Source organism: Schistocerca serialis, chromosome 4, assembly GCF_023864345.2.
Source record: "Schistocerca serialis cubense isolate TAMUIC-IGC-003099 chromosome 4, iqSchSeri2.2, whole genome shotgun sequence".
NCBI classification, from domain to species: Eukaryota; Metazoa; Arthropoda; class Insecta; order Orthoptera; family Acrididae; genus Schistocerca; species Schistocerca serialis.
The window spans coordinates 578,730,842-578,758,585 of NC_064641.1; the positions used below are offsets into that span (position 1 = coordinate 578,730,842).

Genomic DNA, 27,744 nt, shown 5'->3' on the forward strand with positions numbered 1-27,744 from the left:
AGTTCGTTCCAAAGTAAGCTGCTTGCCATATTAAACACTCCTATTTCCAGAGCCTATTATGGCGTTATCTGTTTCCCCCTACGATATTACTGTCTGAAAACGTTTAGATTTACTGCTATCCACCAAGTTTAAGACGCATTTACTGGTCTACTTTGGAATGAAGCGCCATTCGGGTGTAATGTATTGAATCACCTACCTTGTTCTGTAAGAAATCTGTATATTTCTTTTTCTATTACGAGGCTAACTAGATCTTCATTTAGCAGTACTCACCCTCCACGAACATCCAGAAGAAGTTGGTGAGATGGAAATAGTGGAGCAGCAAGATGAGCGCGACGCATGATGTGGCATCAGTCTGCACAGCGATCTGAGAAGAACCGAAATATTAGTTATCGTTGTGTTGTTTGTTATGATAATATTTCAAGCTGACACGTTTATGAGGAATGGTACCAGTATGGCGATGGAAGAACTCACAGCAGCTATGGTTTGCTACCGCCAAAAAAAAATTTAATACAACATAAACTCGTTTTTACTTTTTCTAATTTTGATTTTGCTCGACAAAGGTGACACAAGACGAAATATGCCTGACATTCGAAAGTCGATTGTTCGACGATTACTAGTTGGAACAGCAGCACCAACAAAGAACTGCAGCATTAGATCTATGGAGGGATATACTGCTTACGTGACTCGTGGCAACAGACTGGACAAGATTAAATGTGCGAGAAAACAAACCAATGGAGCCGGCGACATGCTGTTGATGAAAACATCTATCTAACGAAAATATTGGATATCTGAAGATGGGCATGGTAGCCCGAAACCAGTTATGGCACTAAAATAAACTTTAAAAGTTATTTGGGGATGGTTGCGCCATTCACCAGCTATCATTAACGGCCGCGGATTTCACAAGATCCCACTTGGATAAAATAACCAATATTCATTTCTTGCCTAATATTCGAGAGGCTAGTTCTGTTAAACGTAATGATCCAATACAACACAGAATTAGATGTCGGATAACGTGTTTCTACAACCACTGTCAGATGTGATCTTAACAGAGTATCTGTAGAGCTTCAATACTCTGTAGAAGTCGAATCAGCATCAAAGTGTACTAATCAGTGAGACATTTCTTCTAGGCGATGCAACACTGGTCGAAAATTATATTAGGCCGCACGGAGTGGCCGTGCTGTTTAAGGCGGCATGTCACGGATTTCGTGGCCCCTCCCGCCGGAGGTTCGAGTCCTCCCTCGGTCATGGGTGTGTGTGTTGTTCTTAGCATTAGTTAGTTTAAGTAGTGTGTAAGTCTAGGGACGGATGACCTCATCAGATTTGTCCCTTAGGAATCCACACACATTTGAACATTTTTGATAATATTAGAATAACATACCAGAAGAATTAATCTTTAACTTGACAGTAAACGTCTTCGTTTCAACACACCATACATACAGTCTTAGACGTAAAACCTGGCCACCGGCCTACGACCGTTGGGACTAATTCTGAGACGTTGGGTTTAGGTGGTCGATAAGGCTGTGCACCCCTCAGAATTCTATGTCCAGCCAAGTCCAAAAATCAAAAGGGTGACTATTACTGCATTTTGTGTGAATGTCATCAGTTCACTCACTGAGCATTCCCTCACAAGATTGTTACTGGCGACGAGTTATGATACCTTTATACTAGCTTCTTCAAAATGTATTAATGACTGATCCCTAAGAAAAGACACCCACTCTAGCAACCGGCAGTTTGAACATAATTTTTTGCATCTGCTCGCTCCGAAGGGGAAGTGTCCATCGCATCTGGTATCTTTTGCAACACCTGAGACACCTTTCAGTTGCAATATAAGTAAAACGACCAACAAAACTGCATAACGTGTTGCAAGTACACTATAACGTATTCTGCTGAATTCATAAAAACGTCATCCGCAGTTTACTTGGGATCACACACTTTTAACTCTAACCTTAAGTCACCAAAAGTTTATCTTTGCGGATCCTTACCGGATGAAAATGCACATCAAACTTGATATGACGATGTCTTTAACTAAGTACCAGTAGGTTTCTACAGGTGTGGAATCGGTTAACTACTTCAACATTGTCAGAATGTTTTAGATAATGTGAGAGAATGTATCGTTTATGATTAATTCCACTTTTAAGTGTACTTCTGTGCTCAATATACCAATAGGAAAACACTATTAATACATACAATGCAATAATACAAAAGAAATTCAATTTAAGACGATACTTCACAACAGAAAACTATTTCTATAAAATATAAAGCATATGTAATATGATCATGCCTAAATGGCATGGATTAATAAGATATTACTCAAGCTGAACTTCAAAAGTGTCTGTGTTTACTTTATGTCTTGTGTCATATTCAAGTAGTGTGGAGAAGTGATATTTTATAACTAAAAAATACACAAAAACCAGCCATAATGTCAGCAGATGTGGTAAGAGGCGTTATCAGTCGTGCAGTATGAGATACTGTATAGAGCAAAAAATAAATGTTCAAATGTGTGTGAAATCTTATGGGACTTAACTGCTAAGGTCATGAAATTTCCGGCTGTTGTCATCTTCCCAAATATTTCTGCTGCTACTTATCACTCCAGTAGCTCCTAAACGGACATCACAAGGCTGAATGGGTCCCCTGCCAGCCTTCCCAGCAAATAAAAACGCCTGACAGTACCGGTAACTGAAATGAATCCTCCTAACAGTAGTCAGTCAGGCTCTTCGCTCAGCTATGCAGGACGCCAGTTATAATCTGGTCCCATTAATACATTTAGCGATTAATAAACCACAGTTTCTCACAAGTTTTTTGTTTTTATTTTTGTAAGAGATTGTGCTTCATTTTGTCAAACTCTGCTCTTTCCACGAAACCTCTACGATTCCCCCCTCCAGTGTCTTCAGCTGTAAACCAGTATACGTTCTTGGTTGTATCAATATTCGTAAACAATGCTCGGATAGGTTCCCACTCTTAAAAATCGTCACCTGGGTGGTTAGTGTAGCGCCCACATTGGTACAGTAACGAGTACAATTACAATATGTTGTTGTTTTTGTTGTGGTCTTCAGTCCGAAGACCTGTTTGATCCTACTCTGTCCTGCGCAAGCCTATACATCTCCGAATAGCTACTGCAACCCACATCCTTCTGAATCTGCTTATTGTATTCATCTCTTGGTCTTCCCCTATGATTTTTACTCGCCACACTTAGCCGGCCGGTGTGGCCGATCGCTTCTATGCGCTTCAGTCTGGAACCGTGCGACCGCTACGGTAGTAGGTTCGAATCCTGTCTCGGGCATGGATGTGTGCGATGTCCTCAGATTAGTTAGGTTTAAGTAGTTCTAAGTTTTAGGGGACTGATGACCTCAGATGTTAAGTCCCATAGCGCTCAGAGCCATTTGAACCATTTGAGCCCCCCACACTTACCTCCTTCCATCCATTGATGTCTAAGAATGTGTCGTACCAACCGATCCCTTCTCTTAGGCTGTGACACAAACTTCTTTCATCTCCTCATTGATTACGTGATCCACCCATCCAATCGTCACCATTCTTCTGGAGCACAACATTTCAAACTCTTCTCTTATCGTCCATGGTTCAGTTCCATACACCGTTACTCTCCATACAAAAACTTTCAGACAAGACTTCCTAACACCTAAATTTATATTCGATACTGCCAAACTTTCTTCTTCAGAAACGCTTTTCTTGCCATTGTCAGTCTACTTTTTATTTCCTCTCTACTTCAGCCATCATCATCTACTTTGCTGCCCAAATAGCAAAACCCTTCTGTTACTTCAAGTGTCTCGTTTCCTAATCTGACTCCCTCAGCATCACCTGATTTAATTCGGCTATATCCGACTATACTGTATTACTTTTGTTGATGTCCGTCTGCCATTCTCCTTTCAAGACACTACGCACTCCGTTAAACTGCTCCTCCAAGTCTTTTGCTGTCTCTGACTGAATTAGAATGTCATCAGCAAAGCTCAAAGTTTTTACTTCTTCTCCCTGAACTTTAATTTCTACTCCAAACTTTACTTTGGTTGCCTTTACTGCTTGATCAGTGCACAGATTCAATAACATCTAGGATAGGCTACAACTCTGTTTCATTCCCTTGTCAATCTCTATTTCCCCTTCATACCTTATAATATAAGAAATAACATAAAAAAGAATATTAACGTGGGTGCGATGGTCTTTGAAAATCATGCCCCTTTCGCGGCGAATAAAAATCAGCCATGTGCAGGGTCCGGTTCGCACCTGTTTGCCCGCGGGACGGATTGCGCTGTAATTAGGGCGGCGAGGTGGCCATTCGCAGCGCCCCGGGTAAACCAATTAGGCCGACGCCGGCGCCGACCAGATTACGTCTCCGGTCGCCCCTGACAAATGGCTGTGTGCTCGAATCCCGAAACCGGCCGCAGACAAAACGACAGCACTGCAGAGGACAAAAAAAACCTAAAAATACCACGGGGTCACACGCGCATGCGGACGCCATTGCAGGAGGCCGGCGCTCTGTGCGTGGCAAATTGATTGCTGCAGACTGAAAATCTCATCATTTCGCATGAAGCGGGTTATTTATAACAGCTTTTGCCTGCCGCGCTGCTCGATTTAGATTAGTCAGATCCATTAGTTTTAAATGATTAAAACTGAATTATGTAGTAGCGGAAGAGGTATTCTGCGAAGGCTGAAAACGTTAACTCTGTTCAGCGCTGCAGCGCGATATCGAAATTGTTCGTCCGCTACGTCTAGACTGACAATGTTACATTTCATATGTACAGCTAAATAAGGAAGTTTATTTAGGGCATAAATTCATCAACATTCCTGTCGACTTCCATTGCCTTAAGAGCGTAACACTGCCTCACATAGGAATATGCCCTGTTTACGCAGTTAAGAGCACCTCCTTGACGTGACATCTATAGCATGTAGAAGAGAGCTGGCCAAAATGGCCAACATAATGTATTCCCATTTTTACCTGATTATTGGTAGGAAGATTTGCAAAGAAACCAGGATGATAATCTACAACTACTAAAGTATACTATACAGTGAGGTAACAAAAGTCATGGGATAGTGATATATACATATACAGATGGCGGTAGAATCAATCGTATACACAAGCGCAAAAGGGCACTGCATATGTGGATCTGTCATTTGTACTCAGGTGATTCATGTGAAAAGGTTTGCGACGTGGTTATGCCCGCATGACGAGAATTAACAGTCTTTGAACGCGGAATGGTAATTGGAGCTAAACGCGTGGGACATTCATTTCGGAAATCGTTAGGGAATTCGACATTCAGGCACCCACAGTGTCATAAGTGTGTCGAGAATGCCAGATCTCATGCATTATCTCTCACTACGAACAACGCAGTGGTCGAAGGCCTTCACGTAACTGCAGAGGGCAGCAGCGTTTGCGTGAAGTTGCCAGTGCTAACAGACGAGCAACATTGCGTGAAACAGCCGCGGAAATCAGTGTCGCACGTTTGAAGAACGTATCCGTTTGGACAGAGGGGCGAAATTTGGAGTTGAAGGGCTATGACAGCAGTCAGCCGATGCGACAGGTTTTGCTAACACACGACATGGCCCGCAGTGCCTCTCCTGGGCTCGTAACCATGTCGGTTGGACCCTAGACGACCGGAAACCGTTGCCTGGTCATATGAGTCCCGATTTTATTTGGTGAGAGCTGATGATGGGGTTTCGAGTGGCGCGCAGACCATACAAAGCCATGCACCACGTTGTCAACAAGGCACTGTACGAGCTGGTGGTGGCTCCATAACGGTGTGTACTGTGTTTACATGGAATGGACTGCATCCTCTGGTCCAACTGAACCGATCATTCAGTGCAAATGGTTATGTTCTGCTACTTGGAGGCCATTTGTAACCTTTCTTGGACTTCATGTTACCAAACAACTAAGTTATTTTTATGGATGACAATGCGCCATGTCACCGGAACGCAAGTGTTCGCGATTCGTTTGAAGAACAGTCTGGAGAATTTGAGCGAAAGTTTTGGCCATCTAGATTGCCCGACATGAATTTCGTTGAGCATTTATGGGGCATAATCGAGAGATCAATTCGCGCAGAAATCCTTGCAATACCCTGCAATACACTGACGCAATTATGAATGCCTATAGAGGCAGCTTGGCTCAATATTTCTGCAGGGGTCTTCCATCTATTTGATGAGTCCATGCCATATCTAGATGCTACAGTACGCCGGGGAAATTTAGGTCCGACACGATATTACGAGGCATCCCATCACTTTTGTCGCCTCACTGTAGAATAGTTTAAGCTCTTTAGGATCATGCTATTTTGTCAATAACTGTTATTTTGAGCCTGCGGCTGTGTATAGAATATGGGTTGACTCCTACACAGAAGATTACAGCAACCAGCCACATTTTACAATACTGTTTATTTATTTAAACAGCGTCGTTACCGGTTCCGAACCACCAAGTTCATCTTCAGACGGCTAGTTCACGTTTTACATTAGATTTTGCCTTTTGTTTCCCCATCTGACGAAATCTGCTTCGGGTGGTGATGGCCTACAACCAAAACAAAACGTGAGACAACGTCTTTTTAACCGCAGGAGTACAGTCTACACTTGCAACTTGGAAATTGCCTCTCCAGCCTTCGATCCTCCTACATCTTACAAAACACAGAGAACATTACTGAAAAAGAACAGCAGAAAGTATTCTGTAGGCATAAGAAAAAAACTAGATATTTTGAAAATGAAGAATGCGAACCTCCCCTCCAAAACTCATATGATAGCTTACATCAGTTTCATGAAAGAACTATTAACTCAACTAACATCAGTTTTTCAAACAATGAACTTACTCTCATAAACAAAGGTCTAAAGCATAACGTAGAGCCAAGAATTAATGCCAATAACTTGAGGAGCCTTACTGCATCTACTAAACTTGCATGTGATGCTGCTAAATTAAATTCCAATGTCAATGTTCAGGCCTTCAATGCCAATAACGTAATAACAATACACCTCAAAAACAACAGTTCACGCAGAAACAGTGATCGAAACGTTCCAAACGTTCCAAACTATCTAAGAATAAAGCTTCAATAATGAAAGCTAATAGGAACTGTTCTTCATGTAGGGTAAATAAAAAACTGCTTGATCTGCTTAATACCTATCATACATTTACAAAAAGTTCTCAGCTAACAACACATACGAACTTATTGTCAAAATTATAGATGTTTACATTCCACCAACAGACACATTTACATCACTTGACATTGTAAACTTTTATACTAACGCCCCTATAGAGGATACCATAAACGTACTTAGAAACGATCTACTGAAACATAAGAAACTAACCGTGAGAGAGATCTGTGAGCTCGTTGAGTTACTCACCTTGGTACTGTCTTAGAATTACGTCAGTTTCAATAAAAAAATATAAAAACAGAAAGGTGGGTCGGCAATGGGTAGAGTCTAGCTAGGATGTTAGCAGATATTTACATAAATCACTTTTTGAAGCTAACAGTCACATCACCAGAAAAGTCATCTACTACAAAAGATGTGATGATGATAAAATTATACTTTTTGATGTCACCAATGAGGAATTAGACACATTAGCAAAAATCTGAGTAGCATGCACAAAAAACATCAACTTAAGTATTGAACATCAGAACAGCAACAGCATCAATTTCTTAGAGGTAAAAATCCCCAGCAAAAACCATAAGCACGCTTTTGAGATTTATAGAAAACCAACACTCACTGACATATGTATCACCAGCTCATCTTGTTATCCAGATCAACATAAGCTGGCATATTTTAGATCAAAGCTGAACCACCTACACAAAATTCCACTTGAACCAGTTGAAAAAGAAAAAGAAATCAGTATCATTAAAACCATAGCCTCAAACAATGAATCACAAAAAAACAAAAACCATTCACCTACAAAGATGCATACCAGACAAACATGCTACTTACACAAGACACAGTAGAAAATAGCAGAAAATATATTGCACTATCTTCCCTAGGGAGCATATCCTATAAAATATGTAACCTATTTGAAACACAAACAACAAACTCCAGCAGTTAGCACTTCACAGCTTAATGAATAACAGCCCCCCCCCCTCCCCCACACACACACACACAAAATCTGGCGTATACAACCTCAGCTGTCAAAGTTACCTCACTTACTATAGAGGACAAACTGGAAGAAGCATTGAGACATAGTTTAAAGAGCATATAGATGCCATACGTGTGAACAACATTTCAAAATCCACATCTGCCATGCACACAACTACTAACAGTCATGGGATAAAGAACATTGAAGACCATGGACAAGTATTGCGCCATGCTGAGAAAGGTAGCCTTAAGAATTTGCTTGAGGAAATGAAATGAGATTGAAATGTATGTACATCAAAGCAAATCACCAGAAAGTCTCCTCAATGAACAAACAGAGTTAGTTAATGCAGCCTTTCTTCAAAATTTCATTCATCTACATTCCAATTTAAAGTAAAGCAAAAAGTCCACTGTTGTAATATTTATATGTTCACATCCATCCCAACCCACCTACTGTGGTTTCACGTATGCCATAATACATGTACAGTTGTAATATTTACTTACGTACATCTGGCCCTTACCATTTACTTTTGTTTCACTGTATACCATAATATTTACGTAATATCACTGCAGTAACACTTTAAAACTGACTGCTTTATTTATTTATCTTAATTTTATCAGTTCTCTTTCAGTGTAAGTAGTAAGTAATGTAAAATTAGCAATTTGTAAATTTCTACTGTCACATACATGTACATAATGAAATAGCTCTGAGAGTGGAAGTCTTTGGTTTTTTTATGGTTGTAATATCGCCATCTTTGTATACATACCTCTATGTGATGAAACTTCATAGTGTGAAAGTGATAGTGAAAGTGATAGTGACTGGGCCAAATATCTCACGAAATAAGCATCAAACGAAAAAACTACATAGAACGAAACTCGTCTAGCTTGAAGCGGGAAACCTGATGGCGCTATGGTTGGCCCGCTAGATGGCGCTGCCATATGTCAAACTGATATCAACTGCGTTTTTTTTAAATAGGAACCCCCATTATTATATCATATTCGTGTAGAACGTAAAGAAATATAAATGTTTTAGTTGGACCACTTTTTTCGCTTTGTGATAGATGGCGCTGTAATAGTCACAAACGTATAAGTACGTGGTATCACGTAACACTCCGCCAGTGCGAACGGTATTTGCTTCGTGATACATTACCCGTGTTAAAATGGACCGTTTACCAATTGCGGAAAAGGTCGATATCGAGTTGATGTATGGCTATTGTGATCAAAATGCCCAACGGGCGTGTACTATGTATGCTGCTCGGTATCCTGGACGACATCATCCCAGTGTCCGGAACGTTCGCCGGATAGTTACGTTATTTAAGGAAACAGGAAGTGTTTAGCCACATGTGAAACGTCAACCACGACCTGCAACAAATGATGATGCCCAAGTTGGTGTTTTAGCTGGTGCCGTGGCTAATCCGCATATCAGTAGCAGACAGATTGCGCGAGAATCGGGAATCTCAAAACCGTCGGTGTTGAGAATGCTACATCAACATCGATCGCAGCCGTACCATACTTCTACGCACCAGGAATTCCATGGCGACAACTTTGAACGTAGTGTACAGTTCTGCCACTGGGCACAAGAGAAATTACGGGACGATGGCAGATTTTTTGCACGCGTTCTATTTAGCGACGAGGCGTCATTCACCAACAGCGGTAACGTAAAACGGCATAATATGCACTATTGGGCAACGGAAAATCCACAATGGCTGTGATAAGTGGAACATCAGCGACCTTGGCGGGCTAATGTATGGAGCGGTATTATGAGAGGAAGGATAATTGGCCCCCATTTTAGCGATGGCAATCTAAATGGTGCAATGTATGCTGATTTCCTACGTAATGTGCTACCGATGTTACTACAAGATGTTTCACTGCATGACTGAATGGCGATTTACTTCCAACATGATGGATGTCCGGCACATAGCTCGCGTGCGGTTGAAGCGGTATTGAATTGCATGGCCTGCACGTTCACCGGATCTGACGTCCCCGGATTTCTTTCTGTGGGGAAAGTTTAAGGATATTTGCTATCGTGATCCACCGACAACGCCTGACAACATGCGTCAGCGCAATGTCAATGCATGTGCGAACATCACGGAAGGCGAACTACTCGCTGTTGAGAGGAATGTCGTTATACGTATTGCCAAATGCATTGATGTTGGCGGACATCATTTTGAGCATTTATTGATAAGTTCACAAAGGTACATGTATCACATTGGAACAACCGAAATAAAATGTTCAAACATACCTACGTTCCGTATTTTAATTTAAGAAACCTACCTGTTACCAACTGTTCGTCTAAAATTGTGAGCCATATGTTTGTGACTGTTACAGCGCCATCTATCAGAAAGCGAAAAAAGGGGTCCAACTAAAACACTCACATTTCTTTACGTACTACACGAATATGTAATAAAAATGGTGGTTCCTATTTTTAAAAAACGCATTTGATATCCGTTTGACCCATGGCAGCGCCATCTAGCGGGCCAACCATAGCGCCATCTGGTTTTCCCCTTAAAGCTAGACAAGTAACCTTCTTTGTAGATTTATCGTTTGACGCTTATTTCATGAGATATTTGGCTCGGTCACGGTCAATGGACCACCTTGTATATACACAAAAAGTGCATTATACAGTTTTCGCTGCTGCAAGATGATGAGAAACCTGCAATGGAACCTAATGGCTCGGAGTCTTCATCGTAAGTCACCGACACATCTTCCCTTTAATAATAACAATTTGTGCACATCACTTAAAATTGTCATGAGTCACAGTTACAGCTAAAAAGAGGTTGTCTCACATCTTGTTTTGGTTGTAGGACACCATTACCCGAAGGAAATTTCGTTAGGTGGGGAAACAAAAGCGAAATCTAATCTAAAACGTGAACTAGCCGTCTGAAGATGAACCTGGTGGTTCGAAACCGGTAACGGCGCTATTTAAAGAAATAACTAGCATTGTAAAAAGTGGCTGGTTGCTGTAATCTTCTGTGTAGTTGTCAACCCATATCTTTAGGATCAAACTGAGTACTTCAAACAACTAAATTTCCACAATATGCCAAAGCGAGTATTTTACCTCATGTGAGTGCGAAAATGTCCTCTTAGATCTAATCTAAAAAATAGCAGATTAAAGAACTGTTTTATCAATGAAATAAATATATATAGTTTCGAAACGTCGTTCGACTTACACTTCTTATCAACAAAAGCCAAATTGTGTTCCTGAACTCCTGCACAGAGATCATGAGCGTAGAGGGAGCATAGTTGGTAATTGATCCATTGCACTTCAGGCTTTAAATTTGAAATTTTTCTTCGTAGGCCAAAGTGTCTTCATCGTTGTCATCAAAAAGAATTCTAAGCTTGGTTTCCTGCTCTTTTTACTGCTTTTCTGCTCTTCGGCCGCTTTCCGTTATTCCTTCTTTTTCTTTACTTTTCTTCTCTTTTTTTTGTTTCCTGCTTCTAGGTCACTTCGCGGAGATCTGTTGAAATCAATGAGATGTCCCTTCCGAATTTTCTAAATCACGTTTCTACACTTCATTTTCCTTCATAAATTCCACAATAGGGGTCTTAAATCAAAAAATTATTTCTGGCACTCCCATTGTCTTAAGCAGCGAACTTTTCAGTAATATAAAGTCTCCAAACTCTGCGTCCAGTTCCAACGAAAGGTGTTGTAGCTGCGTACGACTTCAGATATGTTGCTGTTCACGTTCTCCATACACGCTAATTTAACACAAAGTGCTTCTTCATGTACACAACAATGATTATCATCTTCCGACCGTTTTAATTTACTGTTCTTTCATTGCTAAATTCTGTCTGCATGGTACTATAAGTTCAATTCATATCAAGTTTACAGTAACCGTCGACCATGCAACTGCATAATAGATTTTGAGATTTCACAACGCTCTCTTCTGTCATTCCCATTTAATTTTAAAGGTATGTGACGATTTGTGCATACAGACACCGGGCCTGTGGACGTCCACATCACGAACAGACCGCGAAGCGTAAATTGCGCTGACACCACAATTCTGGCGTACTGAAGAGAGTTGTGCTCACCGAAAACTGCCACAGGACGATACTATATCCTGATTAAAATTACTTTGTGACTCACTTCCTAGCTAGTCGATTGGTTGAGGTCAGCTGCCATTCAATCGTAGCTATTTCTCGATAGCCATGTGCTCAAGTTGTTTCTCCTGACGTACCTCAGTTTCATTATATTTCTCAGTAGCCCATAATGTGGAATGTAACCGTGGTTTTTGATTCATAATCAAAAAACGTCTTCGATCCAGGGTTCGATCCCCGCCACTGCCTAAATTTAGATAAATAATCAGCATTGGCGGCCGAAGACTTCCGGCATAAGGAGTCAGCCTGATACTGCCAACGGCCTTGTCAAAGAGGGCGGTGGAGCGGATAGAGGTTCAGGGCACTCTCTTGTCCTAGGGGTGGGAAATTGCCCCTAAAGGCGGAAGAATCAGCAATGATCAACGACATGAGGATGCAGAAGGCAATGGAAACCACTGCATTAAAGACACGTAACGTGTATCCACAGGACATGTGGCCTGTAATTGAAGAAGTGTCATGATGATCTCTCCATTGGCAAAAGATTCCGGAATAGTCCCCCATTCCGATCTCCGGGAGTGGACTGCCAAGGGGGAGGTTACCACGAGAAAAAGATTGAATAATCAACGTTCTACGAGTCGGAGCGTGAAATGTCAGAAGCTTGATCGTGGTAGGGAAACTAGAAAATCTGAAAAGGGAAATGCAAAGGCTCAGTCTAGATATAGTAGGGATCAGTGAAGTGAAGTGGAAGGAAGACAAGGATTTTTGGTCAGATGAGTATCGGGTAATATCAACAGCAGCAGAAAATGGTATAACAAGTGTAGGATTCGTTATGAATAGTAAGGTAGGGCAGAGGGTGTGTTACTGTGAACAGTTCAGTGACCGGGTTGTTCTAATTAGAATCGACAGCAGACCAACACCGACAACTATAGTTCAGGTATACATGCCGACGTCGCAAGCTGAAGATGAACAGATAGAGAAAGTGTATGAGGATATTGAAAGGGTAATGCAGTATGTAAAGGAGGACGAAAATCTAATAGTCATGGGCGACTGGAATGCAGTTGTAGGGGAAGGAGTAGAAGAAAAGGCTACAGGAGAATATGGCCTTGGGACAAGGAATGAAAGAGGAGAAAGACTAATTGAGTTCTGTAGCAAGTTTCATCTAGTAATAGCGAATTCCCTGTTCAAGAATCACAAGAGGAGCAGGTATACTTGGAAAAGGCCGGGAGATACGGGAAGATTTCAATTAGATTACATCATGGTCAGACAGAGATTCCGAAATCAGATACTGGGTTGTAAGGCGTACCCAGGAGCGGATATAGACTCAGATCACAATATAGTAGTGATGAAGAGTAGGCTGAAGTTCAAGACATTAGTCAGGAAGAATCAATACGCAAAGAAGTGGGATACGGAAGTACTAAGGAATGACGAGATACGTTTGAAGTTCTCTAACGCTATGGATACAGCAATAAGGAATAGCGCAGTAGGCAGTACAGTTGAAGAGGTATGGAAATCTCTAAAAAGGGCCATCACAGAAGTTGGGAAGGAAAACATAGGTACAAAGAAGGTAACTGCGAAGAAACCATGGGTAACAGAAGAAATACGTACGAGGGTTATTCCAAAAGTAAGGTCCGATTCGCCGTAACTATTGAAATTTGGCGCCAATGACAAAACACGCATGCGCGCCGACTCCCGGCAAGCCTTGCGCGTCAAACGCCGCCATTCGCTTTGTTACTGGGGAGTGTAGTTCACAGTGTCACTTTACAATGTTTAAGACAATTGATCAGCCAGCCGATTGTGAAGTAAGGGCAGTGATACGGTTTTTGTCTGCAAGAAACAATTCAGCGGCGGAAATCCATCGGCAGATTACTGAAGTGTACGGTCCTAACATAATGAGCGACAGTAAAGTGCGCAAGTGGGTGCGAGCTTTTAATGAAGGACGGGATAAAGTGCACGATGAACCACGGTGTGGCCGACCATCAGTGATTTCAGACGATTTGGTCAATGCGGTTGACAAAAAAATTCGTGAAGATCGCCGATTCACTATTACAGACGTAGACATGCATTTTCCGAATGTGAGTAGAACAACTTTGTACAGAATTGTGTCTGAACATTTGAAGTTTCACAAATTGTGTGCCCGTTGGGTTCCCAGGCTGCTTACTGAGCCCCAACGAATGAAAAGAATGGCTTTTGCTCTTGATTTTTTGGAGCGATATCATAAGGAAGGTGACAGTCTTTTAGACAATGTTGTCACAGGGGATGAGACATGGGTTTCTCACATCACTCCAGAGTCTAAACGTCAGTCAATGCAATGGCGTCACACGTCATCGAAAGTCAAGGTCAAGGAAAAGCAGACAATCTCAACACGTAAGGTTATGGCGACTGTGTTCTGGGATAGACGTGGAGTATTGTTAGTCGACTTTATGGAGAGAGGAACAACGATTAATAAAGCCGCCTACTGCGCTACCCTGACTAAACTTCGACGTGCAATCCAGAATAAGCGACGTGGTCTTTTGTCGTCTGGAATCTTGTTGTTGCATGACAATGCCAGACCCCACACTGCAAATGAAACGCAAGCTCTGATCAAGAAATTTGGATGAGAACACATGGACCATCCTCCTTACAGTCCGGACCTGGCGCCAAGTGATTTCCACCTGTTCCGTTACTTAAAGGAGTTTCTCGGCGGCAAGCGCTTCGACACAGATGATGAAGTGAAAGAAGCAGTTAAGGACTGGTTATCGTCACAGGCGGCCGATTTCTATAACATGGGCATTCAAAAGCTTGTTGAACGATGTGACAAATGTTTAAATAAGTATGGAACTTATGTAGAAAAATAGATAAAGATGTAAGGAATGTAAATAAAACAATTGTTTTGAAAAAACATTTTAGTTTTGATTTTTTTTTTATAACCGGACCTTACTTTTGGAATAACCCTCGTACTTCAGTTGATTGACGAATGGAGGAAGTACAAACATGTTCCGGGAAAATCAGGATTACAGAAATACGAGTCGCTGAGGAATGAAATAAATAGGAAGTGCAGGGAAGCTAAGACGAAATGGCTGCGGAAAAATGTGAAGACATCGAAAAAGATATGATTGTCGGAAGGACAGACTCAGCATACAGGAAAGTCGAAACAACCTTTGGTAACATTAAAAGCAACGGTGGTAACATTAAGAGTGCAACGGGAATTCCACTGTTAAATGCAGAGGAGAGAGCAGATAGGTGGAAAGAATATATTGAAAGCCTCTATGAGGGTGAAGATTTGTCTGATGTGATAGAAGAAGAAAGAGGAGTCCGATTTAGAAGAGATAGGGGATCCAGTATTAGAATCGGAATTTGAAAGAGCTTTGGAGGACTTACGGTCAAATAAGGCAGAAGGGATAGATAACATTCCATCAGAATTTCTAAAATCATTGGGGGAAGTGGCAACAAAACGACTACTCACATTGGTGTGTACAATATATGAGTCTGGCGATATACCATCTGACTTTTGGAAAAGCATCATACACACAATTCCGAAGACGGCAAGAGCTGACAAGTGCGAGAATTATCGCACAATCAGCTTAAGCGCTCATGCATCGAACCTGCTTACAACAATAATATACAGAAGAATGGAAAAGAAAATTGAGAGTGCGCTAGGTGACGATCAGTTTGGCTTTAGGAAAAGTAAAGGGACGAGAGAGGCAATTCTGACGTTACGGCTAATAATGGAAGCAAGGCTAAAGAAAAATCAAGACACTTTCATACGATTTGTCGACTTGGAAAAAGCGTTCGACAATATAAAATGGTGCAAGCTGTTCGAGATTCTGAAAAAAGTAGGGGTAAGCTATAGGGAGAGACGGGTCATATGTACAACAACTAAGGGGGAATAATAAGAGTGGACGATCAAGAACGAAGTGCTCGTATTAAGAAGGGTGTAAGACAAGGCTGTGGCCTTTCGCCCCTACTCTTCAATCGAGGAAGCAATGATGGAAATAAAAGAAAGGTTCAGGAGTGGAATTAAAATACAAGGTGAAAGGATATCAATGATACGATTCGCTGATGACATTGCTATCCTGAGCGAAAGTGAAGAAGAATTAAATGATCTGCTGAACGGAATGAACAGTCTAATGAGGAACAGTATGGTTTGAGAGTAAATCGCAGAAAGACAAAGGTAATGAGAAGTAGTAGAAATGAGAACAGCGAGAAACTTAACATCAGGATTGATGGTCACGAAGTCAATGAAGTTAAGGAATTCTGCTACCTAGGCAGTGAAATAACCAATGACGGACGGAGCAAGGAGGACATCAAAAGCAGACTCGCTATGGCAAAAAAGGCATTTCTGGCCAAGAGAAGTCTACTAATATTAAATACCGGCCTTAATTTGAGGAAGAAATTTCTGAGGATGTACGTCTGGAGTACAGCATTGTATGGTAGTGAAACATGGACTATGGGAAAACCGGAACAGAAGAGAATCGAAGCATTTGAGATGTGGTGCTATAGACGAATGTTGAAAATTATGTGGATTGATAAGGTAAGGAATGAGGAGGGTCTACGCAGAATCGGAGATGAAAGGAATATGTGGAAAACACTGATAAGGAGAAGGGACAGGATGATAGGACATCTGCTAAGACATGAGGGAATGACTTCCATGGTACTAGAGGGAGCTGTAGAGGGCAAAAACTGTAGAGGAAGACAGAGATTGGAATACGTCAAGCAAATAATTCAGGACGTAGGTTTGCAAGTGCTACTCTGAGATGAAGAGGTTAGCACAGGAAAGGAATTCGTGGCGGGCCGCATCAAACCAGTCAGTAGACTGATGACCGAAAAAAAAGCCCATAATTCCCTCACTTCTCTGCATCTTCTGCTTATGTCTCCGTGCAGTCTTTTGTACTTTATGGGCAATGCAATTTTCCTGTACCTGAGATGCTGTCTTTAAAATAGTTCCAAGGGGATTCTACTTCTGTAGGCCAAGACTCTTCTATTGATTTAATTTTTTCCTCTAGAACATTACCAACATTTGTTCCCACTCCAGAACTTTCTAATTCCTTAAGTCTATATGCCCCTTCTAGTGTTCCTAAGATAATTCATTTAATTCAATTACTTAAGGGCTATAGTCATTACTGATATTGGTATCAGAATATGTTTTAGTGGATTCCACATATTTTCTTAGTTCTTGTTTCACCGGTAAAAATCATTAAAGAAATTTCTTTTGTAGCTCAGTTCTCTTTCATAACAATTTTTTATTGACCGATTCCTACAGATACAACTGTCATCTTCAGATATTAAGAAACTTTTATATTTCACATTCCACACAAGATCATCGAAAATGGGAAATGTACTCTCTATAAAAATATTAATATGGCTTAAGTAACGAACGCACAATTGAAGACGGCGTACAACCCGAAAAGGTTTTCAAGATCAGAAAATCACTTTGTATTTGTGGAACCAGTCAATAAAATGTAGTTTCTAACTCGTTTTTTGCTATAAAAAATTTATTTAAAGGACATACAGAGCGCTCCTCAATTCTCAATACGAGAAGCTTCATGGAATAAAATCATTCTGATTTCTGATGTTCTTCTCTTCGCTATCAGTGGGTGATGTCCATGCGTAAAGCCTTCTAGGATGAAGTTTGAAAAAATAAAACTTCATGTTCTGTACGTAAGTGCTCCTCTTGGGTCTTGGGACCGACTTTTGGGACCATCCCCTGCTTGCCCCAAGGGCAACAGCGTGTCCTAACATCTACTCCATGATCCATCCCCAAGTTGCCTCCTGGTATTTGGTATAGGATATCTTCTTATCCTCGAAGATATTTTGTCAGATAGAAATTGTATCAGGTTTATTTCTGTAGGGAAACTGGCTTGACCGCGCCTCCAAAGGCCTCCTGCTTTGCCTTGTGAGACACTTTATCTGGCTCCTCTGTAAAGACCACTCCAGCTTGGGTGATCGTCGGGATAGCTACGCTACCGCCGGCACAGCCCTTGGCTCCGACGGAGCACATATACCCTCCCGGCTGGCACTGAAAATGTCTCCGACAAGGCGGTGTCCCTTTCATGCAGTTTACTAAAATAATGTTAATCGTTTCTACATCCGATCTGCAAGGACAAGTATTCTCTGAGAACATTGTGGCAGATGTATCTTCGATCTTGCAGGCAAGTGATGGTTCTTCTGACCTAAAAAACTCCCACATGGATATAGAAGAAACATTGACTACTGATATCGAATATAAGCCATTACTATGATAAGCTCATGTCCAGCCGATGGATGGATCCAGGTTACCTAAGGCGACTAAGCTGCGGGTGTCATCGAACCGCAGAAAATTTTGAAGGTCAAGTAAGAAAAATTTGGGTAGAGGGATCTGTAAAAGCAGATATCAAGAGATTTAAGATAATATTGGTGGGACGATAGGGAATCATGGAAACTGGACATCTGACAATGCCGGAAAGTCTTCCGAAACCGGGATATGATAGTAACAAATTACTCCTAACCAAAAACTTTTAGAAATAATTACCGGAAGAGACACACCAAACATCAATACAATAATTACCGAAATTTACATAAGCATGCAACAATCACTGAAGCCTTCAAGATCTTTGTACGGCAATCAGGCAGCAGAATTTCTGTTATTTTGCAGCACTCACACGGTAAACCTAGAAGGATAATTTGAACTGCTAGATGTGAGCTAGTTTTCTTCGAATCTAAATTAGTGAAACATAAAGTTAATTCCACTGACTTCGCTAATCATATTTCACGACGAGGTTCTATTCTTAGAGCTACACATATCTGCTTGCGCTCAAGTGAACTTCTGGCGTACCTGCAGCGTGGTTGTGAGTATCCACATGAAGTCCGCTAGAATGTAGGTGCACATGAGGTTCGTGTGGATGGTATTTCGTAAACACCTCAGCTCCCTGTAACACACATAAAGGAACAGTTATCATCTATCCCATCAGAGTTTTAACGGATTCTTACAGGTTGCAATGGGCCAGAGCAAGCAAATAAGCCGACAGTCAGTGTAATGTCAGGTGCTGTGAAACGTTGAAATCGATGGATGCCGGTAGAAAAACGCCAGCTATAGTTGATGTGGATGCAGAAGCACAAAAGTCCCAAGGAAAAGGACGAAAACAAAGGCGACTAGACCGACTTCTACAGTCACATGGCGCCAATAAAAGCCGGTGGCTTGCCAAGATGCCAGGTGCAATGGCCGCAACATTTCATGCTGCCTTGCCCGCCTGGAAAGCTGGTGTCCGTCGGGTAAACGAGATCAACGAATCACAGACCTGGATTTAAATTGTGTATGTGCTGTTTACTATAATCAACAAATAAAATATTGAAAGCATATAGGTAAAGGTGATGCGGCTCCCACCAAGTTATCTGTGGAGTTTATTACTTTTCAAAGTCCCAATTACAATAAAAATAGTGCTAAAGCCTAGGGTAGTATGGAGGGAAGTTCCAGCTGTTAATTGGCTGGCTCGAACACTCATTCTGCGAGCCAGTTTGGAGACGATACCGTTGCAAACACATTTGTTCCTAGGCCGTCATAATCAGCAGGCGCGCCAGACTTTGGTTTTGACACTCGTGACCCATGTGACTATAGCGACGCAAAACATTGGTGCAATGTTTGGTCGATTTGCATTGGGTTTTCCTTCCCAAAATCGGTTCGTGGCATAGCGAATTTAGTGTTAGATGTTAAATCATTAGCATAAGGTATCGTAATAAAGTTCATTTTTCACTTATTTTGGTGTATTTTGTTTATTTCGGATCGCGACGCGATGGCGATCTTCGTGTTTTATTAGTTCCTGTTAGTGCTATTGCACCTAGTGTTTTAGGTGTATTCATTGTGCGACAGGACTCAGAGGTGAAACTACAGATTGGGAATAGCTATGCTGGACCATTGCGAGATAGATATCGGTCCACTGGATTCCAAGGGTGACATAATCTGAAAGCACTACCGAAGGTCTGTAGCAGAGTTTCACACCCCGTAATATTACTCAAGACTTATCCCATAATATCAGGGTATATGAGTTGTAAGCGTGAGAGGTTCCATGCCCTCTTTTGCATGGCGCCTCCCATTTTCATCAATTTTATTAATGTTCTATGTCATTGCGTGGTGGTAACAGAGTGAATAAGGTTATTGTAATGAATTAGTACTGAGAGCTCAATGTACTTTTCACTTGATTCCTATGGATGTTGGGTTACTTCCCTGTGTGGCCTGTGCAAGGTGAGCATCGGAGGACGCAGCACACTGCATTTCCGGTTGGGGGCTGCACTTCCCCGAATTCTGAGGGGTTCGTACAATGGGTTTAAGCGCCTGGCGGAACGACTGACGTCGGTCGAGTTTCGCCCATTGTTTTCAGGGAGAAACGACCTGCGAGACGTCTGAGTGTCGCTGCAGTTTACGTTTTCACCATTCCAGTGCGTCCGGAACGAAGACTCCTGGCACCGACTGATTGCATTGTCCTCTTGATTCTTAGAATCCTTGTGGACGGTGCCCTGTTGGGCGCGACTGTCTGGCGCCGGATAGCCGGTGGTTTACGCGGGTTGTTTTCGTAGCCGGTCAAATGTGCAAGTTCAGTGCCCTCAGCTGAAATTGGAGGGAACGGTCGCTATTGGCGCGAATTATGTTCTGAGACAGTGGGGGGGGGGGGGATTTTGGAATCAGCGCTGAATGCTGATTCGTGGTTTTCTAGGAGAGTAGGGAGTTGAGAAATGTTGGCTTCGCTCTTGCGTTGCGCCGGCGGTGGGGATTCGGGATCTGATCTTCGTCAGAGTCGGACAGCCTTGCGACTTGGTCGGTCTTTCTCGGAAGAACTTAGAATTCTCGGACAGCCTTCGAGTCCAGAGGTTGGCACAGAATTGCTGCGTGGCAGAAGTCGTCGCCTTCATGATCAGGACGTTGCCTACCGATGACGTGCTGCAGATTTCAGTATTGGTACAGTATTTTGCGGCTCCGGCATTGTACGACATTATCAATTTTATACTGAATCCCTCAGCGACATGCGCGCTCGCTTTGTTACAAGTCTACCTTGCTTGTTTCTCCATGTGATCCCATTTGTATCACTAATTGTGATACTGCTATATAGTTGGGAGATCAATATTTGATTCATTAGGACCTCCAGTCATTATCGTCAATCTATTGCATCACAGAGAGTAGGAGCCCCTTTTCTCGAGCCAACTCTTATTCTCATAATAGTTCAGTATATCCTATCCTTTAATATACCCTATCCTTTAACCTACTGTTTGTATCGTTAATTATGTGCATTTATGTTCTGGTGTATAATAAATCTCATTGTAATATTCTATTCAGCATGTCATTTAGTAGATATATGCAGAAGCCCATTTCCTATTGTTTATTATGATAAAGTTCTCCATTTTTTCCCTGAGTTGATTACGATTTTTTAAAATTATTGTGAGTCTGAACTCCTTGCCGGTCGGTGTGGCCGAGCGGTTCTAGGCGCTACAGTCTGGAACCGAGCGACCGCTGCGGTCGCAGGTTCGAATCCTGCCTCGGGCATGGATGTGTGTGATGTCCTTAGGTTACTTAGGTTTAAGTAGTTCTAAGTTCTAGGGGACTGATGACCTCAGAAGTTAAGTTCCATAGTGCTCAGAGCCATTTGAACCATTTTTTGTGCACTCATTTTTTCTACTAGCAGGGTCCACCATCATTTCAGTTCGTTACCATTGTGTGCATAATTAATTAGGTGGTAGGTAAGGAGGGGGTTGTGTGCATGTCTCGTTTTCATGCAAAATTCGTCAAAATTAAAGAGGTACAAACTCTTTTCCACCCGAGGACCTCGCAAGCGTTTATCGCTTTAGACTCTTATGAGTCATAGTCAGGTGAGGTATCTTGTTATGAGAGTAACACGACAAATAGACAAATAACGCAATTCCTGGTCACTTGAGATCAATTCAGTTATATGACTTTTTGACCCGTTATTTCGTAAGAAAATAATAGTTATGATAGTAATTTAGTTCACTTCAAACCAGTAAACTGTTACAGTCTCTTAACTGAGAACAAAATAATTTAATAATGTGAAATTTCGTAAAAGAGGAAGATTACTGAGTTTAATTCCAAACTTCTGTGCAGTTTTCCAACGAGAGAGGGCATGTGACAATGTCTGCGTTCGTCTAAAGTTAAGACTATGCAATCTCGTGTCTACTTTAATTGCAACGAGACTTCTGTCGTAACGGATAAGCTGGTTCAGCGCACTGTGTTATTCAGATTACCACCTAAGGGAGCGTCCTAATTAGTGAAGTTCCCAAAGATGAGAATCACAGAGGAGCAACAAAGACGCACTCGAGGGTGAATTTCGCATGGCGGTTAAGATGTGGGGTCTTCGGCGGTCCGCTCTGCCCGTCTGCTGCCCTTAATGGGCAACCGCGCGGCTGCGGCTGGGCCGCGCCCGGCCAGAAGGGCCTTTGCGGGGTCCAACCTCTGCCTCCAACCTCCGCCTATACCCCCACTCCGTGCACACACCGCCCACCGCCACCCGGCCACCCTGGCACATCCCTGCCGTAATCAGCGCGGTCGCACAGGAGGGCAAGGTCGGGAAATCAATCGGAACCTAATTTCCCAACAACTCGCGCCGGCCGCGTCGCCAGATAAGGAGCGCTGATTAGCGCTGCTCACCGGAGTAATTGCCCGAGTTTTCGGCGCCGCCACCCGCCGCCGCCTTAATGAGAAAACCCCTTCCGCGTCTCTTGCAGGTGCTGCCCGCCTCCGCCCGACCACGCCTGCAGCCTCCTCCGCGCTTCCTTCTGGCCAGCAAAAGGGCGCACCCCTAGTGAGAATGGCCCCCTAGGGCCAGCGCTGACGATATGATCTCGCAGACTCCGTGCCCAAAGTGTATCAGCTGAAAGCGCCGCCCGGCGAGCAGGTGGAGGGTGAATGGGGTAATGAACGGCGCGTCGAGGAAACTGCTGGATCATTAAGGTACCTACAACCAAAGTCCCGATTAATTAACAAAGTTTCCTGCTAAATGATTATGGCTAGCATCGCAGGAACGCTTCTGGTAATAACAAGTTCTCTTTTTGGCGGGGATGGAGTGGGTGCGGGTGAGAGGAGAGGACCGTTCTACGTAAATAAATGCTGTTGCTTGCTGTCAGTAACTTCCATACAGAATGTTTAATAAATCGCTCCTTTTATTCGAATCATTCTTCTCTTCCTTCATTGTACACTGTGACAGAAGTCATGGGATACCTCGTCATATCGTGTTGGACCTCCGACAGCCCGGAGTAGTGCAACACCTGGAGGGGCATGGACTCAACAAGTCGATGGAAGTCCCTTGCACATATATTGAGTTATGATGCCTCTACAGTACTCCATAACTGCTAAAGTGTTTCCAGTGCAGGATAGACCTCGCGATAGGTCCAATAAATGCTCGATATATTACATCTCGGGCTATCTGGGTGGCCAAATCAGTCATTGTAAACAATGATTCGTCAACCAATCGTGAACCGGTGACATGGCCTATTGTCGTCTATAAAGAATCCATCGTTGTTCGGAACACATAGTCCATGAATGGCTGCAAGTGGTCTCCAAGTAGTCGAACTTAATGGAGGACCCCACATCCCACACCATTACGTAGCCACAAGCAGCATGCCCAATTGCTCATTCAAAACTTGAATCCCTCGTGAGGTTTGCATGACATACTTACTGTACCATCTGCTATTACCAACTGAGATTCGGACTCATCTGACCAGACCGCGGTTTTCCAGACATGTAGGGTGAAACCGACATGCTGAAGAACCCAGGAGAGGCGCTGCACACGATCTCATACTGAAAGTAAAGGCACTGGAATCGGTCGTCTGTTACCCCAAATTTCGCGGCTTTGTCCTAACTGGTACGTTTGTTGTACGTACCACATAGATTTCTGCAGGTGTTTCAAGTAGTGTTGTTTGTCTGTTAGCACTGACATTCTACGCAAACGCCGTTGCTGTCAATCGTTAGCCGCGCGTTGTGGCCACACGGTTTGAGGCGCCTTATAACGGATTGCGAAGCTCTACCAGCCGGAGGTTCGAGTCCTTCCTCGGGCATGGGTGTTTGTGTGTGTTGTTCTTAGCATAAGTTAGTTCAAGTAGTGCGTAAGTCTAGGGCTCGATGACCTCAGCGGTTTGGTCCCTTAGGAATTCACACACATTTCAACATTTTTTGTCGATCGTTAAGTGACGGCGGTGTGCCACTGTGTTGACGTGGTGAGAGATAATTCCTGAAATTTGGTATTCTCGGAACAGTCTTGACATTGTGGATCTCGGAATACTGAATTTCCCAACGATTTCCGAAATCTAATTCTCCATTCGTGTAGCTCCTCGTTCAGAGTCTGTTAATTCCCGTCGAGAGGCCCTAATGACGTCAGAAACGTTTTCACATGAATGACCTGAGTACAAATTACAGCTCCACCAATGCACTGTTTTATACCGTGCGTGCGCGATACTGCTGCCAACTGTATACGTCCGATAGTAATCAAATGGTTCAAATGGCTCTGAGCACTATGGGACTTAACATCTATGGTCATCAGTCCCCTAGAACTTAGAACTACTTAAACCTAACTAACCTAAGGACATCACACAACACCCAGCCATCACGAGGCAGAGAAAATCCCTGACCCCGCCGGGAATCGAACCCGGGAACCCGGGCGTGGGAAGCGAGAACGCTACCGCACGACCACAAGATGCGGGCTATAGTAATCCATGAATTTTGTCACCTCACTGTAAGTTACAGTACTATTTTCAATTTAGTCACAGAAATCGTCAGAAACTGACATTTTCGTGTTAATAGTTCTTGAGCAGCGGTAGTGTCATTCTTACAGTTCGCTCTGATCCATCGTTTCTGATTTTATAAGGAGGCGTTCACTTTGGTATTGTCAGCCGATAGTAACGCATTGTTAAATTTTCGCTGGTTAAAGAACAGCCTTTCCCGTGGTTATTAGTCTAAATTTAGTTTACTTGCTGTTGACCCTATAATTTTAACGTATTTTCAACAAAGATTTAAACTTACATAATAAAAGAAATACCTTGCACTGAAATATTAGAAAAAGCGGTAGCATATCACCAGGCCTTACTGGCTAACATCAGTTCAAAAGGAAGAGAAAATGAAGAATTTATGATGTTCATGATTTGTTGCCAAAAATGGCATGACTGAATGACGTAGCGATGCTGCCATAGCTAATACAAGAAGTTGAGGAAGCAGGTGAGACCGGAGCCGAACAGATGCTGTTACATCAGGGGCTGGCTGCTGATACAACAGGAAGTGCCTCTATGATGCAGAGCAATCACCACATCGCCGCCCAGCCGAAACAGCCCATTTGTAAAATCTGCAAACAAGCAGAGCCACTACATCACTGCTTCACATCTGAGCTGTGGGCTTTGTTCAGACATAGATGTGGATCGATGCCCTTACAAAACAAATACGCACAATCTCGTATAAATAACCTTCATTTTTCCACAGATGGATGCAATATGGCAGCCAAAAGCTTCGAGGGAAGATGTATGCGAGTCCACGAGTCGACATCAATCTACATGACATTCCTTATCCTGCAGGCCTACTGTTGTCCGAGGTTGTGGGCTTAACACTTCCCAGCTGTGGGGGTCACCTCCGAGCCTACTTCCAATCGCTGCCCGCCTTCTACCCTGAAGAATTGCTGTTTGCGGTCAGGTGTTGGCAGAAGTTCGGTCAACCACTGCAGTGCGGGCACACTGTGGTGTCCGCCGTCGTTTCCAGGACCATCCACTGCTAATCAGAGCTGTCTTCAAATGGTTCAGATCGCTGTAAGCACTATGGGACTTAACATTTGAGGTCATGAGTCCCCTAGACTTAGAACTACTTAAACCTAACAAACCTAAGGATATCACACACATCCATGCCCGAGGCACAATTCGAGCCCGCGACTGTAGCAGCAGCGCGGTTCCGGACTGAAGCGCCTAGAATCGCTCGGCCACAGCGGCCGGCAGACGTGTCTTCCCGTGCGAGGTACACGCACTTCAGGTGCAGCCTGCCATTAGCTGTGAAGCTATTTCCAGTTTTGGTGCACGTCGCCCAGGAAGCTGCACGTACCTCGCTGACGTCATTGTTCTTCTGCGACACCAAAAGCTGACAGAGGCTGCCGGGCGCCTACTCCCCTCAGCACCTCCATAGCCACTGTCTGCGGGATACATCCTGATGGGCGTTGCCATTGCCAAGTGACGCTAAGTCTGTTGTACTTTGATCACTAATAAAATTAATATAATGTTCCATGATACGTCGAAATGAACCCATACAACCACCCGTCGCTCCACTGCTACCCCGCCAAGAGTAGTGCACTATCAGCTTCCTGAAACCAACTTTACAATTACACCAACCACCATAGGGCCATCCACTCCTACCTCTTGCTGTAGAGACACTGTGAGGTAGAACAGATTATTAGAGAGAAAAACGACAATGGAATGTTACGGTTTGTTATCTTGCTCTTAGGCGGTATATAGGTGGGTCATCTTCCGTTTGTGTAAAAGGTGAGGGTAATTTATGCCTTGGACGCGGTAATTCCTTACGATCTTTATTAGAGGCGTCAATCTGTACAAGTTTTTCTCCAATGAAGTCATTAAATTTGGAGCGCATGCTCTGACTAGGAAAGACTAGACGACGTAACCGGGTGAGTCCTTTACAACAAAAACGCCTTGCAGTTTTCCTGAAGCAATTAACGTGAATTGTGGGAAATCTAAATGTGGATCTGATCCACGAGCACCCAAGATGAGCGCCCAGTGCCGTACTACAGCACAATATCATTTCGTTCCCTGTACTTCGGTGATCAAACACCTTCGTATTTTTGCCACGGTATTCTTCCAGCATAAAGCATAAAACACGGAACTGCGTGCAGTGTGTCACCTGAAGATGTGCAGGGAGACTATAATTAAACTTTCAAAACGCTGTTGAAATGACACCAATAGAAAGAATAATGTCAAATTACAACGGAATGTTATCGGAGAAGGGGGAATTGTATGGCAGAAGAAAAAAAAGTGTGAAAATTGATCAATAGATGGCACTGTAGTTGTCAGACTACGTAAATGAAAACCCGTGTCACGTGCACGATCTGTTGAAGTGGGTATAAACACGCCGAGTACACGGCTTTTCCTTCTTTCGCGTCTGCGACGTTCGCCATGACTTTCTCAATGCAGGATCGCGCTCTGCTAGTAAACCTGTGTCGCAAGAATTATGACTGTGCACACGTCGCTCTGCAGAAGTTTCGGACACTGACAGGGTTGAAAAAAGGCGTTGGTCCGATGACTGCTGTGGGCCTGGAGAAAATGATTCGGAAATTCAAAAAGGAAATGAATTCATGCGACGTCAGTGGAAGCAGTGGCCACAGCAATGCAGGAGGAGACGAGTGGTGGTGTGCGAACGGGGAGTGCACGGAGAATTGCCCGAACATTTGACATACCCGTGATCACGATACGTAAAATACTACAAATCGTCCTTCTCTGTTGCCCATTCAAAATTACCCATAAGCTTCCTGTTGCTTCCTGTTGCCTCAACAGCAAGAGAGACCTTCGCTTTAGAAACTCTTGCTCGCATGGAAGTGGAAAATAATTGGCCGTGGAAGATTTTTCCGGCGGGGTCAGGGTTTTTCTCTGCCTCGTCATGACTGGGTGTTGTGTGATGTCCTTCGGTTAGTTAGGTTAGTCAGGTTTAAGTAGTTCTAAGTTCTAGGGGACTGATGA

At 43.0% G+C, this 27,744-nt stretch overlaps 1 protein-coding gene across 1 annotated transcript in view; it reads right to left on the reverse strand.

The window, feature by feature from the left end:
* Positions 1-27,744, reverse strand: part of LOC126474614 (diuretic hormone receptor-like) — a gene marked incomplete at its 5' end in the record, with an annotated part of 214,567 nt that overhangs the window by 145,436 nt on the left and 41,387 nt on the right. The window contains 2 exons of the mRNA XM_050102090.1: positions 271-364; positions 18,869-18,962. Of these exons, the coding sequence (XP_049958047.1) occupies positions 271-364; positions 18,869-18,962 (188 nt within the window). The remainder of the gene's footprint in view (positions 1-270; positions 365-18,868; positions 18,963-27,744) is intronic.